This window comes from Phyllostomus hastatus, unplaced genomic scaffold (genome assembly GCF_019186645.2).
Source record: "Phyllostomus hastatus isolate PE091 unplaced genomic scaffold, TTU_PhHast_1.1 phas_scaffold_501, whole genome shotgun sequence".
Taxonomy (NCBI): domain Eukaryota; kingdom Metazoa; phylum Chordata; class Mammalia; order Chiroptera; family Phyllostomidae; genus Phyllostomus; species Phyllostomus hastatus.
The window spans coordinates 56,005,959-56,020,135 of NW_025334033.1; the positions used below are offsets into that span (position 1 = coordinate 56,005,959).

The 14,177-nt window shown below is 34.9% G+C and overlaps 1 protein-coding gene across 1 annotated transcript in view; it reads right to left on the reverse strand.

Moving 5' to 3' along the window:
- Positions 1-251: 251 nt before the first annotated feature.
- The window catches only part of GTF2A1 (general transcription factor IIA subunit 1), a 47,559-nt gene continuing 33,633 nt past the window's right edge, over positions 252-14,177 (reverse strand). Inside the window, exon 9 of the mRNA XM_045822523.1 lies at positions 252-5,105. Within this exon, the coding sequence (XP_045678479.1) occupies positions 4,998-5,105 (108 nt within the window). The 3' untranslated portion in view covers positions 252-4,997. The remainder of the gene's footprint in view (positions 5,106-14,177) is intronic.

A 14,177-nucleotide genomic window follows, 5' to 3' on the forward strand; every position in this document is an offset into this window, starting at 1 on the left:
TTCTTTGCTGTTTTTGATCATTGAAATTTTTTTCAGTTCCACTAGTTATTTTAAATTATGCAAGTAATTAAGAATTAGTAATTTAATTGTGGCATCTGAGTGCTTAAGTGTACCAAAAACCATTCTAAGAGCTTTATATGTCTTACCTCACTCAATCCTCAAAACCATATACATTACAGATATAAGAACTGAGGCCAAAAAGGTTAAGACTGTCAACACAGGAGCCTGTATTAAACTGCAAAATGACAAGGTTTTTCTGGCAATAAAATATCTTTATTACGATTGCTTTAATGGTTAAAATTTGCATGTTTCCTAGATAAAGTAGTCTGTAACAGGATAAAAAATTACAAAAAAGCAAGCTTCTTAATGTTTCATTTGAATTAACTATAAAATTAAAATACTTGCTAATTATTTAATACCTTCAAAAATAACACAAAATATATTCAATATGTAATATAGACCTCAGAAATCCAATTCTCCTATTATGCAATTATTTACAAACTGAACTAAACGATTTAGCTAACCAGAGAAATTGAAAAACAAGTATGTTCTCAAAAAATTTTATCCTAAGTAATCTATTCTTTGGAGTAGAAATACTCATTTAATACAGTATGTTAATTACATCAATTCTAGTTACACTTTGTTGGTGTCAATTTAGCCCAACTTAAAATTCCTGTGTGCCTGGGCAATACAACTTTTTTTTGAAACTATTAAGAATTCCTAACATGGTTCAATAATTCAGACTGATATCCCACCCCACTTAGTTTTAAAGTACAAGAGTATAATGATACCCCCTTTTTGTTTTTGATAAATGGAACTTATTCTCATTAATAGTATATAGCATTTTCCTTTCTAAACTGCATAATTTTATTCAGTTATCTATATAACAATGCTATATATTAGTAAGCGAAGCAAGCAACATTACTTTTTTTAAATAACATCTTTAATTAAAGTTTTTGCAAAGGTAAAATATTAAACTTAAAATAGGTCTTAGTACATCAAAATACTAAGTTCTCTAATTGTATTCCAAGATGGTCTTTAAAACATAATATTCCGTATATCACAGAAGAGCGATCTTGATCTGCAATTGTACAGAATGAATTATACAAACATAATAAATATATTTACGCCCTTACACATAACAGTATGTACAACAGCAGTTGACAATAGTAGCTCAGAACAGCAAAAAGGATCAGTCCCACCCCCAAATTGTAGCCCTGGAGCATACTGGACCAATTTAAGGAACTCTGACTGAAAGAGTTACTTACTAATAGCAGTAACTAACTCAATGAGCTCCTCCCTTAAAAGAGAAGGAAAGAAAGTTTCTCTTGTTCCTCAAAATAAACAAATATTAAGCTTGGTGTGTTTTTCCTTAAGCCATAAAAAATGGAAAATTTAGACTAAGATTTAAAAGGGAAATATAAACTTCAGAATAATTTCCATAGCATAATAGATTAAAATGCAAAACTTTTTAACATAAACCCATGAAGAAATGTATAAAGTAACTATTTTTTAACCAATGAATTCAAAGTCCGAAAGAGCTGATTCACACAGACAGGTGGAAGACAGACAAATGAAATAAAATGAAAATGTACAAAGATGGAGCAATAAAATATAACATTGCACAAAATCTCAAAAATGTTCAAGATGAAATAATCTGAAAAAATAGGAATTTTTTAAGTGGAAGAAAACGGAGAAAATTATGTCTGTTTTCCTGCACAAGGCATATTTACCTTCTGAAAAAGAATGGTGACATTATTGCTATAAGATAATTAAAAATTACTCTTAAACAACTCTTTCCATTCCTCCGTAAGAAGCAAAACCAAATCCTTAATTTTCACTATAGCAAAAGAAAATCTTTATACAAAAGCTATTATATTTTCATGTTCTTGATGTCTAAAACCAGATCTATTAGAATATGCTCTTCAAAAACACATTTTAATCACTATACACACGGCTCAAATATTGATGTATTCCGAGAAGAAAAACATCAAGGTGGCTTTGATTTTAAGATAGGCAACAATATAAACGTGATATTGTGATGGCATTTAATTAACAGAAAGAAACATGAACTTTAAAAAATATAAAAGCCCAATATAAAGATCCCCCTCATATAACAGACATTTTACTCTAGAAACTAATTGCACATTAAAAGAGTTGTTTTAGCCAAACATGGCTCTCCACAGAAATTAAACGTGCTCTCAGGCATTCATATGGTCTGATTATCCCAATGACCACCAAAAAAAAGAGTAAATATACTGAAAGGCACACATTTCCACACTTGATATGTCAAGTAATTCTGTGTAAATTTTCCTCAGCACTGTTGATTAACATTAACTTTCTTTTTAACAAAAGGTGCCATCACCATCTGTGCAAATCTAAACAAATCCTCTTCTGAGTGAAACCTTTACCTATTTTCATAAAACCAAGTCTGAACTATTTTCCCTCTTTGAATAAACATTTTCATTTTAAAATTCTGAAGTGGGAATCCCTGCCTTTTCAAAGGAATGACATGTTTACAGAATCTAAAGAAATGGTTTGTTAAATACGTTAAAAGCATGATTAAGAATTCAAGTACAATAAAAGATAAGCAAGTGGCACTCTTATAGCAAGCCACCATAATAAAACTAAAACATGCTATCTGATTAAAAAGGAACACAAATGCAGTAATATATAAGAGCACAGTTTGGTATGCAGTGTTGTTTGGACTGGCTTTCAGAATATTCACAGGTAAAAGAAAAGCATTTGCCAAGTATATCATAATTAATATGCAATACACAGGTGCAAATACAAATAGGTATTTCCTGCTTCAAAATGACCCTAGTGAATCATTCGGAAAGCAGTGGCTTTTCATGTTTGAAAACAACATTATAAAAATAGGCCAGTATACAATTCTACTATGAATACAAATGTTTGCGTACATAGAGGGCCCAAACATGAGCTGAGTATATGATAATAATACACGGTCCAGTAGCCTAGGAACTACTAGATAGCCGAAAGGTTTCAACCAACACCGCAGCACTGCTACACTTTTATAGGTAGTTCAGGTCGTTGACTCTTCATTGGGCAAATACAAAGCCATCAACTACACTGAAGGACAACTGAAGGACAGGATGTCTGGGATTTCAGTCCTCCTTTCTCTTCTCCCAGCCTCAATCAACAACAAAAAAACCCTGTGTGTGCTTTGAGAGTAGTGGGGTAAACAAATGAAGCTCCCCTCCAAAAAACTAAATTAACATAAAAATAAAAACCGTATTACCAGTTATGGCATCTAAATAAAACCTAACTACTAGCATGCTAGAAACCACCACTTACACCAAAGTTCAGAACATAAGTTAAAGGGACCATGTTGGTATGTGGGGTGAGAAGTAGGCAAAAGAAAAAAGAGTTAGCCTTTCTGAGAAGTTTAAAGATTTGTTAAAAAAAAAGAAAAAAACGATATAATAAGCTCACAGTTTTTCTTTGCAATGTACTTTAAAGTGTTTCTATGTTACTTCTGGAAACACAAAAACAAATAAAAGGAAGACAAAAATGGAAGACTTAAAAAAATTGATATACAAAAGTAACTTAAACACGTGAACTTTGTCAATATAAACCACAAAAAGAATTCGCTGTAAAAACACAGGTGAAGACAAGTGTTCCTACAGTTCTCCCAGGCAACTAGTTCGCACTGAACACAGAACTGCCATGTTGTACTTCAGAGCCCCTTAGAGGATACAGAGCTATGCATTCTTAATATACATATTAAGTTTCTATTATTTTTAATATAAGTCAAATTTATATGCTTTCTTCCCGATGTGCAAACTGGAGCCCATGTCTACACTATCAATGGCCTGGAAGGACCACCAAATGAAAGAGGTAAATATGTACTTTCAGTGGCCCACCCCCTCTAGCCCCAAAATTGCCTCTCAAATTACAAAGTTGCATTTTTAAAAATTTGTTCAATTAAAATAATGGTTTTAAAATTCTTTACTAAGTAAACACAAGAAACTTTTATAATTACTAAGTCGTTTAATAAAAATCCAGGTCCTCACCACCTGCCCAACGCTTCAGTCAATGCACAGAGTGTTACCTTCATGTTTGTTTGGCTTGAAGACTAAACACGTATCAGCATACACTTCAGCCCAGCAGGAGAAAATCTTTATCTATTCATGTGTATATAATTTCAGCTAGATGGTACCTCTGTGAAATGAGCCACTTTGGGGGTTCTTTTTAAAGGTACAGGACTAAAAGAAATAATTACAAATTTTCTGTAAGGAAACTGAAGGTGCCATTTTAATTCTGCTCAACTCAGACAAGACCCAAGTTTAATGACTATGAAAATCTAATTAAAATTAAGTGTCCATTCCTGGGTCAAATTTTGTCTCCAAATTGTGACCACTGATTACTTCCCTTAACTCTTAAATAGATGTTTCATAAAGCAGGGAAGAAAAGAGGTATATTTTACTTAGGCAGAATAGCAAGTAAAAATAGTTAAGACCTATTATAAGAGATCTAAATTGTTTCCTTACACAAGTGAATTAAAATTCAACACCATAATTCTTACCCTTTTGTAAAAAGCTCACACGCAATTTTTACCAAATATAACCACATACAATAAGCAGTTTCATTTCAATCTATCAAAAGGGAAATTTCTTCAGTTCATTCTAACAAGTATTTTCCGATTAAAACCAAGTTGAAGGAAGGAATATAGACAAGGCTTTACATGCTAATTACCGGTGGCAGGTACCTGTATTGAAAATGGACAATTAATGGTTTTCCTACACAAAACCCCAAGCCCCCCTCCCCAACAAACCCAGGTGCTACAGTTCCATGGCTTGCCAGTTAGAAGTAGTGTCTAGGTTGTCAAGGTCTCTTTGTTCCAGTAGCTTTGCTTCTACTGCACTTTCTGACATGCAGAAGTTACGTTTTGGTTGGAGTATTGTCCCAAGTTTCAAACTGTTCACTTTAAATTTTTTTAAAAGTTTCTTTTATTTATAAAGGAAAGAACCGACTCTTCACCATTCTGCATCTCCAATGGCTTTGGAAAATATATAATCTCTTCCATTAAGATTCATAATGCCATCCTTTAGATGAAATTTCCATTTGTTTTTACTTCTGTGTATCTAAATAAACAAATAAAAAAAGAATGTAAGAGATACAATCAGACACAAAGGAAACAATGAAGACCCACTCAAACACCAACTTTGTTGTACATTTCTGCGTTTACCAATTTGTATTTTATTTTTTATTTCTATTGCTGACACTATTGCAGATGTCCCCCATTTGCCCCACTTTGTGCCCTGCTCCCTCCTCCCAGCTCTTACTCTGGCCATTCCTTCTGGCCATCAGCACACTCTTGTCTGTGTTCGTAAGTTATACACATGCATGTTGTTTGGCTAATCCTTTTATCTTCTTTCATCCAGCACCCCCTTCCAAACCCTCTGACAGCTGTCATTCTGTTTCATCAACACTGTTGCAAAAAGTAAGATTTCCTTCCTTTTTACAGCTGCATAGTGTTCCATTGTGTATATGTACCACCACTTTTTTTTAGATGAGCACCACTCATCTATTGATGTACGTATCTGGGCTGTTTCTAGATCTTTGCTATTGTCAATAATGCTGCTACACACAAAGTGCATATATTCTTTCAAATTGGTGTTTCAGGATTCTTAGTATATATTCTCGGAAGTGGGATCACTGGGTCAAAACATAGCTTCATTTTTTAATTTTCTGAGGAAACTCCATACTGCTTTCCACAGTGGCTGTGCCAGTCTGCACTCCAGCAACGGCGCACTGAAGTTACCTTTTCTCCACATCCCCACCAGCACTTTTTTTTTAAAATCATCTCCCACAGATGATCATTGATTTTAGAGGAGGAAGGAGGGGGTGAGGGAGGGGGAGAGTAACATCCATCAGTTGCCTGCCATACATGTCTGTGCCCTGACCAGGAAGAGAACTGGCAACCTTTTGGTGCATATGACAATCCAAATAACTAAGCTGTTGTCTGTTAATTTATTGATGGTAGCCATTTTGGCGGGTGTGAGGTGATACATCCCATTGTAATTTTAATCTGCACCTCTCTAATCATTAGTGATGTTGAGAATTCTTTCATGTATCTGTTGGCCAACTGTATTTTCCTATTTGGAAAAGTGTCTATTCAGGTCCTTTGCCCACTTTCTAACTGGACTGTTTGCCTTACTGGTATTAAGTTCATATAGTGGGTTCCCTTTTCATTTTGTTGATGGTTTCTTTTCCTGTGCACAAGCTTTTTAGTTTGATATTGTGCTATTTATTATCTCCTTTGTTTCCCTTGCCCTGTAAGACATGTCAGCAAAAATACTGCTCTAAGAGATGTCTGAGATTTCACTGCCTATGCTTTCTTCCAGGATTTTTATGGTTTCACAATTTACATTTAAGTCTTTCATCCATTTTGAGCTTATTCTTGTATATGGTGTAAGTTGGTGGTTTCATTTTTCTCTTGCAAGTATCTGCCCAATTTTAAGTTTACTGAATAGACTGTATTTACCCCATTGTTATGTTCCTGCTTCCTCTGTCAAATATTAATTTACCATATAGGCATGAGTTTATTTCTGGGCTCTCTGCTCTATTCCAGTTATCTATATACTTGTTCTCATGCCAGTACCAGGCTGTTTTGATTACAGTGGCCTTGAAATACAGTTTCATATCAGGTACTGTGAACCACCAACTTTGTTCTTCTCTTTCAAGATTGCTGAGGATATTTGGGGTCTTTTTGTTTCCACATACATTTTTGGACTATTTGTTCTATATTTATCCTATTAAAATACCAACATGCATTGATATTTTAACAGGAATTGTGATGAATCTATAGATTACCTTCAATAGTATGGACATTTTCATGATGTTAAATTTTACCAATCCATGAACATGGTATATACTTCCACTTATTTTTATCTCCCACAATTTCTTTTTTCAATGCCCTATAGTTTTCTGAGTGTATGTCTTTTACACCTCCTTGGCTAAATTTATTTGTAGTTACCTTCGTTTTTGTTGCAATAGTAAATGGGATTGTTTTCTTGGTTTCTCTTTCTGAGAGCTCACTGTTCATGTTCATAAATTTTTTAAGTATATTTTATTGATTATACTATTACAGTTGTCCCATTTTTCCCTCCCCTTCATCCCCCTGTGCCCTGCACCCCCATTCCCACCAGCATTTCCCCCACACCTTAGTTCATGTCCATGGGACATACATATAAGTTCTTTGGCTTCTCCATTTCCTGTACTCTTCTTAATCTCTCCCTATTTGGTGTCTACCAGTTATGCTTCTTATGCCCTGTACCTTTTTACTCCAACCTCCCCACACCCCCTACCTACTGATAACCCTCTATGTAATCTCTATTTCTGTGATTCTGTTCCTATTCTAGTTGTTTGCTTAGTTTTGGGGGGGATTTAGTTGTTGATAGTTGTGAGACTGTTGTCATTTTAATATTCAGTTTTTATTTTTTCTTAGATATGTCCCTTTAACATTTCATATAAGAAGAGTTTGGTGATGATGAACTCCTTTAACTTGACCTTATTTGGGAAGTACTTTACCTGCCCTTCCATTCTAAAGGATAGCTTTGCTGGGTGGAGTAATCTTGGATGTAGGTCCTTGCCTTTTATGACTTTAAATACTTCTTTCCAGTTCCTTCTTGCCTGTAAGTTGTTATTTTATTTTTTTTTTTTTAGAAATCAGCTGATAGTCATATGGGCACTCCTTTGTAGGTAACTGTTTAATTTCCTCTTGCTGCTTTTAAGATTCTCTCCTTATCTTTAATCTTAGGTAATATAATCATGATGTGCCTTGGTATATGCTTCCTTGGGTCCAGTTTCTTTGGATCTCTCTGGGCTTCCTTGAAGCCTTATATCCTTATATTCTTTGCCAGATTGGGGAAGTTTTCCTTCATTATTTATTGAAATAAGTTTCTGATTTCTTGCTCTTCCTCTTCTCCTTCTGGCACCCCTACGATTCGGATGTTGGAACGTTTCAAGTTGTCCCGTAGGTTCCTAAGCCTCTCCTCATTTTTTTGAATTCTTGTTTCTTCGCTCTGTTCTGGTTGAATGTTTACTTCTTCCTTCTGCTCCAAATCACCAATTTGAGTCCGTTTCCTTCCTGTCATTATTGATTCCCTGTATATTTTTCTTTATTTTACTTTTCTTAGCCTTCACTTCTTCCTCTATTTTGTGACCATACTCAACCCTTTCTGTGAGCATCCTGATTTCCAGTGTTTTGAACTCTGCATTTAATAGGTTAGCTATCTCTTCACTGCTTAGTTTGTTTTTCTGGAACTTTGATCTGTTCTTTCATTTGGGCCACATTTGTCTTGGTGCTCCTGTTACACTGTAAGGGGCAGAGCCTTAAATATTCACCAGGGAGGGGCAACCCACGTTGCTGCATTGTGGCACTATGTGTGGGATAGGAGTCAGAGAGGGAACAATGCTGTTCTCAGCTGCCTTACAGACACTCCCCCTGCTATCCACAAGTAAACTGGGCCTTTCTGGTTCTGATTCCTGGGTGTGTGGGTTTGTGTACATTCTAGGACCCTGTGGGTCTCTCCAATGAACTCTCCTGTGAGGCTGGGAGTGTCTCCCACTGCCATAACATCTACAGGTTTTTACAGCCAGAGGTTTTGAAGCTTTAGTTTCCCACACTGAAACTCTGGGTTGTATGGTCTTCTTGCTCCCCAGCTGTCCTTCCCAGTCTGCCAGCCACCACCATGCCACACACACTCTCTGCCCTGGCTGCTTGTCTTCACCCCTCCTACGGGTCTGGATGAATGTTTCTTCTTTAACTCCTTTGTTGTCGGACCTCCATATACAGTTCGATTTTCTAGCAGTTCTGGTTGTTTTTTTGTCTTTAAATTGGTTGTTGTCCTTCTTTTGGTTCTGTGAGGAGGCACAGTATATCTATCCACACCTCCATCTTGGCAGGAAGTCTCTTTTTCTTTTTAACTAAGATAGAACTAAGAATGTTACAATGACATGTCAATGTAACACCTAACATTGATGCACTGTAACATTAACTCATTACATTAGTTAAAATACATGTAATGTAATACGTTACATTAATGTAATGTCACACTGACATGTAACATTCTATTAATTTCAGGTGTACAACAAACATGATTCAATATTTTTATATACTGAGAAATAATCACAATAAGTCTAGTTAACATTCATCCCCACACAGTTACAACTTTTTTTCTTGTGTTAATATTTTTTCTTGAGAACTTTTAAGATCTACTGTTAGCAACTTTCAAATATATATAATATTAACTTCAGTCATGATGTTGTATATTATATCCCTTGACTTATTTTATAACTGGAAGTTTGTATCTTTAACCACCTTCACCCATCCCCCACCACTTGCCTCTGGCAATCATCAATCTGTCCTCCATACTATGAGTTTAATTTGTTTTAGATGCCACATATGAGAGATCAATGGTGTTTCTCTCTCTTACTTCAGTTAGCATGATACCCTCAAAGCCCATCCATGTGGTCACAAATGGCAAAATTTCATTTTTTTATAGCTGAGTAATATTCCATTGAATATACAGGGTCCAGAAGAGGTAAGGCTTACTTGAGTGTGGTTTGTAGGGCAATAGTATGGGTGTAATAATTTATAGTTTTAATCTGAACATTTCACCTAGAATGTCATGGTGTGCTTTGGTGCGATATTGTTATGTCACCAAATTATATGCTTATAATTTTGTAATAAAAGAGTTTGCAATAAAAAGGTGCCATTATTTGTGCTGGACCCTGTATATCGCTAGTGAGTGTGTGTGTGTGTGTAAAATAACAGTTTATCCATTCCCACATTGATGCACACTTAGGTTACTTCCTTGACTATCATAAATAATCCTGCAGTGAACATGGGGTTCTATATCCTTTCCAGTGTTTCATTTCCTTTGAATAAATACTCGTAAGTGGAATTATGCAATATATATGGTAGCTCTATTTTCAGTTTTTCTGAGGAGCCTCCGTACTGTTTACTGTAGTGGCTGTACCAACACATAGTCCTACCAACCCATGCACAAGGGTTCCCTTTCTTCCACATCCTTTCTAACACTTCTTGCTTCTTTTCATCAAATTGATAACAGCTATTCTAACATGTAATATTACTGAAGTAATGCTCACTGTGGTTTTGATTTGTATTTCCCTGATGATTAGTCATGTTGAACAGCTTTTTGTATACAGGTTGGCCATTTGTATTTTGTTTACCTTCTTTGAAAATCTGCCTATTGAGATCTTTTGCCCATTTCCAAAATCAGACTTTGTTTTTTGCTATTGAATTATATGAGTTCTTTATATATTTTGGATATTAATCCCTTATCATATATGGTTTTTAGTATTTCTTCCATTCAGTAGGTTGCCTTTTCACTTTGTTGACTGTTTCCTTCACTGTGCAGAAGCTTTTTAGTGTGAAATAGTCCTAACTTGATGAATTTTTTTGCTTTTGTTGTCTATGCTTCTGATGTCAAATTAAAAAAAAAACAAACCGAGACCAGTGTTCAAGAGCTTACCACCTATGTGTTCTTCCAGCAATTTTACAGCCTCAGGTCTTAACAGTCAAGTCTTCTTTCATTTTGAGTTGATTTTTGTGCATAGTGTGACAGTGGTCCAGGTTTCCCAATACCATTTACTGAAGAAATTGTCATTTACCCATTGTGTATCCTTGGCTCTTTTGTCCTAACATATATGCATGGGTTTATTTCTGGGCTGTCTTTTCTGTTCTATTGATCTATGCGTCTGTTTACATGGGAATACCATACAGTTTTGATTACTCTGTGTAACATGATTTAAAATCAGGGAGTGTGATGAGTGCAGCTTTGTTGTCCTTTCTCAAGATTGCTTTGGCTGAAGGATCTTTTGTGGTTCACACAAATTTCAGATTTGTTTTTTCTATATGTATGAAAAATGTCACTGAAATTTTGGTAGGGACTGCACTGAACAGTGTGGACATATTAACAATATTAATTTTTCCAGTCCATAAGCATAAAATATCTTCCTATTTACCTGTGTCTTCTTCAATTTCTTTCACAAAGTCTTTATAGGTTTTGGTATACAGGTCTTTGATCTCCTTGGTTGAATTTACTCCTTGGTATATTCTTTTTGACGCCATTATAAATGGGATTGTTTTCCAATTCTTTATAACAGTTCATTATTAATGTATAAAAATGTAACCAATTTTTTATTTTGATTTTGTGTCCTGCAACTTTACTAAATTTCACAGGTCTAACAGTATTGTGTGGAGTTTTTAGGGTATTCTATACATGTCATCTGCTGATAGTGACAGTTTTATCTCTTCCTTTCTAATCTGCGTAAGTTTTCTTCTTTCTTGACTGTTTTTGGCTCAGACTTTCCAATGTTATACTGAAAGAAGTGGTGACAGTGGGCATCTGCGTCTTGCTCCTAATCTTAACAGAAAAGCTTTCAGTTGTAGGCTTGTCTTATACCCTCTTTATTTAAAGTTGAGGTACCTCTGGACCAACTCTCTAAAGTTTTTATCATAAAGGGGCATTGAATTTTGTCAAATGCTTTTTCTGCATCTGTTGAGATAATCATACGCCTTTTACCCTTCCTTTGTTAATGTGTTGTATTACTTTGATTTATTTGAGAATACTGAACCATCCTTGTATCCCTGAAATAAATCCCACTAAGAGGTATACGATCCTCTTAGTGCATTGCTGAATTCAGTTTGCCAATATCTTATTCAGAATTTTCGAATCTCTGTTCACCAGGGATTTTGGCATGTAACTTTCTTTTACTGTGGTGTCCTTGTCTAGTTTTATTAAATATGTTTTGACGTATTCCCTTCCATTCTATTATTTTTGGAAGACTTTCAGAAAAATTGGTATTAATTCCTCTTTAGATGTTTGGTAGAATTCACCACTGAAGCTGTCTGAACCTGGACTTTTGTTTATTGGGAAGTTTCTAATTACTGGTTCAATCTCCTTAGGATATCAGTCTGTTCAGATTTTCTATTTCATGATTCAGTTTTCAAAGGCTTTATGTTTCTAGATATTTAATCCATTTCTTCTAGGTTGTCCAATATGTTGGCATGTAATTGTTCACAGTAGTTGCTTATGATCCTTTGTATTTTTGTGTTATCAGTTGTAATATCTCATTTCTGGCTTTATTTGATTCCTCGTTCTTCTCTTGGTGAACCACTGGAAGGTTAATCAAGTTATCTTTTCAAGGAACAAGCTCTTGGTTTTATTAATCCTTTCTATTGTCTTTTAATCTCCATTTCATTTATTTCTGCTCTGATCTTTATTATTTCCTTCCTTCTATTAACTGGGCTTTATTTTTTCCTCTTTCTAGTTAGTTCCTGGAGATGTAAAGTTAGTTTGAGATCTTCTTACTTTTTAATGTAGGCATTTATCTTTATGAACTTCTCTCTTAAAATTGCTTTTGCTGCATCCATAACTTTTAGTATATTATATTTTCATTTGTCAAGGTATTTTTTTTTTATTTCTGTTCAGATTTTTTCACTGACCCCTTGGTTGTTTGTTCAGTAGCATATTCTTTAATCTCCAAATACTTGTGAATTTTGCAGTTTTCTTCTTGTAACAGATTGCTAATTTTATACCACTGTGGTTGGACATACTGGTTTTTTAATAAAGTTTAATTTAACCTAAAGCAAACAAACAAACCATTCACTCACTAGGTTAATTTTAAAAAAATAAATAAACCTATAGTATTTTTTTTACAACACTTAGTGTTTATATTAAAGCAGTTAGTAGTCTTTTTCTGTAAAATATCTCTACCAGGTTGCATATACATGTTTTCTTTTTTTCACAGGAAATTTTATACTGGCAAATACTTAAAACAGGAACACCCCTTATTCTCCCTGATGCTTCTAGATTAGTTTTACCTTTGCTCTAATAACTCCTTTCATGCCTATACTATTCACTTAACCTTAGGCTTTTCTTCATTCTCTTATCTACTGTCCCTCAGGACACCACCTTTCTTCAGTATTGGCATCATATTTACAACCATTTCCTTCCTCTTCCTCACAAATAATAACAACTGCCACAGGGCTGACCCTTCTAAATACTACACCTTCATGGTATTAGTATTCACACTAAATATCAGTATTTTAAACTACTATTTACTTTATCTCTCATTCGACTTTGTCATCAGCACACCTGGCAACTGTTTTCTCCAAGGCCACCAATTATCTTATAGTTACCACGTAACAGACTCCTGTCATCTGATTTATTACAACAACCATCTAACTGATTTTTATGCCTTCACGCTCCCCTTCCTTCCAATCATCTTATAAACATTGCTGTAAGAAGCACAATTCTAACCAATCACCTCTTCTTGACTATTTCTATTTGTAAATGACCAGGAAATAACTCACCTTTCCAAGATTACTTCCTACTTTCACGTTACTCAAAGGCTGTATTTCAAAGGAAGTATCATGCCTTGCTCCCATTTTCACATTCAATTCTTAGTTCAAGATCCATCTCAAAATACTGTGTTCTCCACAAAGTTTTCCCTAATCTCATCAGCTGAAAGTACTCTTTCCTACTGATTAATTCCCAATGGCATTCCCCAAGACATTTCTAGTATTATTTCTAAAGTATATGCAAGTACATACTGATTTCTTCTAACAAAATAAAACTCCTTTACAGTTTAGTTTTCAAGACTTAAATACATGGCAGCATGTAACAAATACAACTGAAGGCATGCTAATCATCCCCCCACTCAATGTACATTTCAAAAACTGTGTACCTCCTACAGTTAAGACAAAGAGAGAAGGGTGGAGTTCAAACTGGACCAGGCCCTGGGCACTCCTAGCTTTGCTTTCATTTACAATTTTTAGTTATTTGCAATTCCAAGGACTTAGGGGGAAAAGAAGCTGTAAAATTTAATGAACTAAAATGACCTTTCTTCATCTTCCACTAAGCCCCATTCATTATTAAAGTCCAGTTCAAGCTCCACATTCTCTTCAAAAAAAAACCTGTGGTCCTCCCTCTTTTCTAATCTAAAAACACTTCAAATCAAATAGTTCAGCATTTCATTCTAAAAGAGGAAATTATAGCCTGGAAAAGTTATGACCTGGTCATGACTTGACCATGAGCATAATGCTATTAAATGACAAAGATGATTCTTGAATCCAGGTCCAATAGGCTTTCTACTAAATCAGGGTGTTTCATATAAGAATG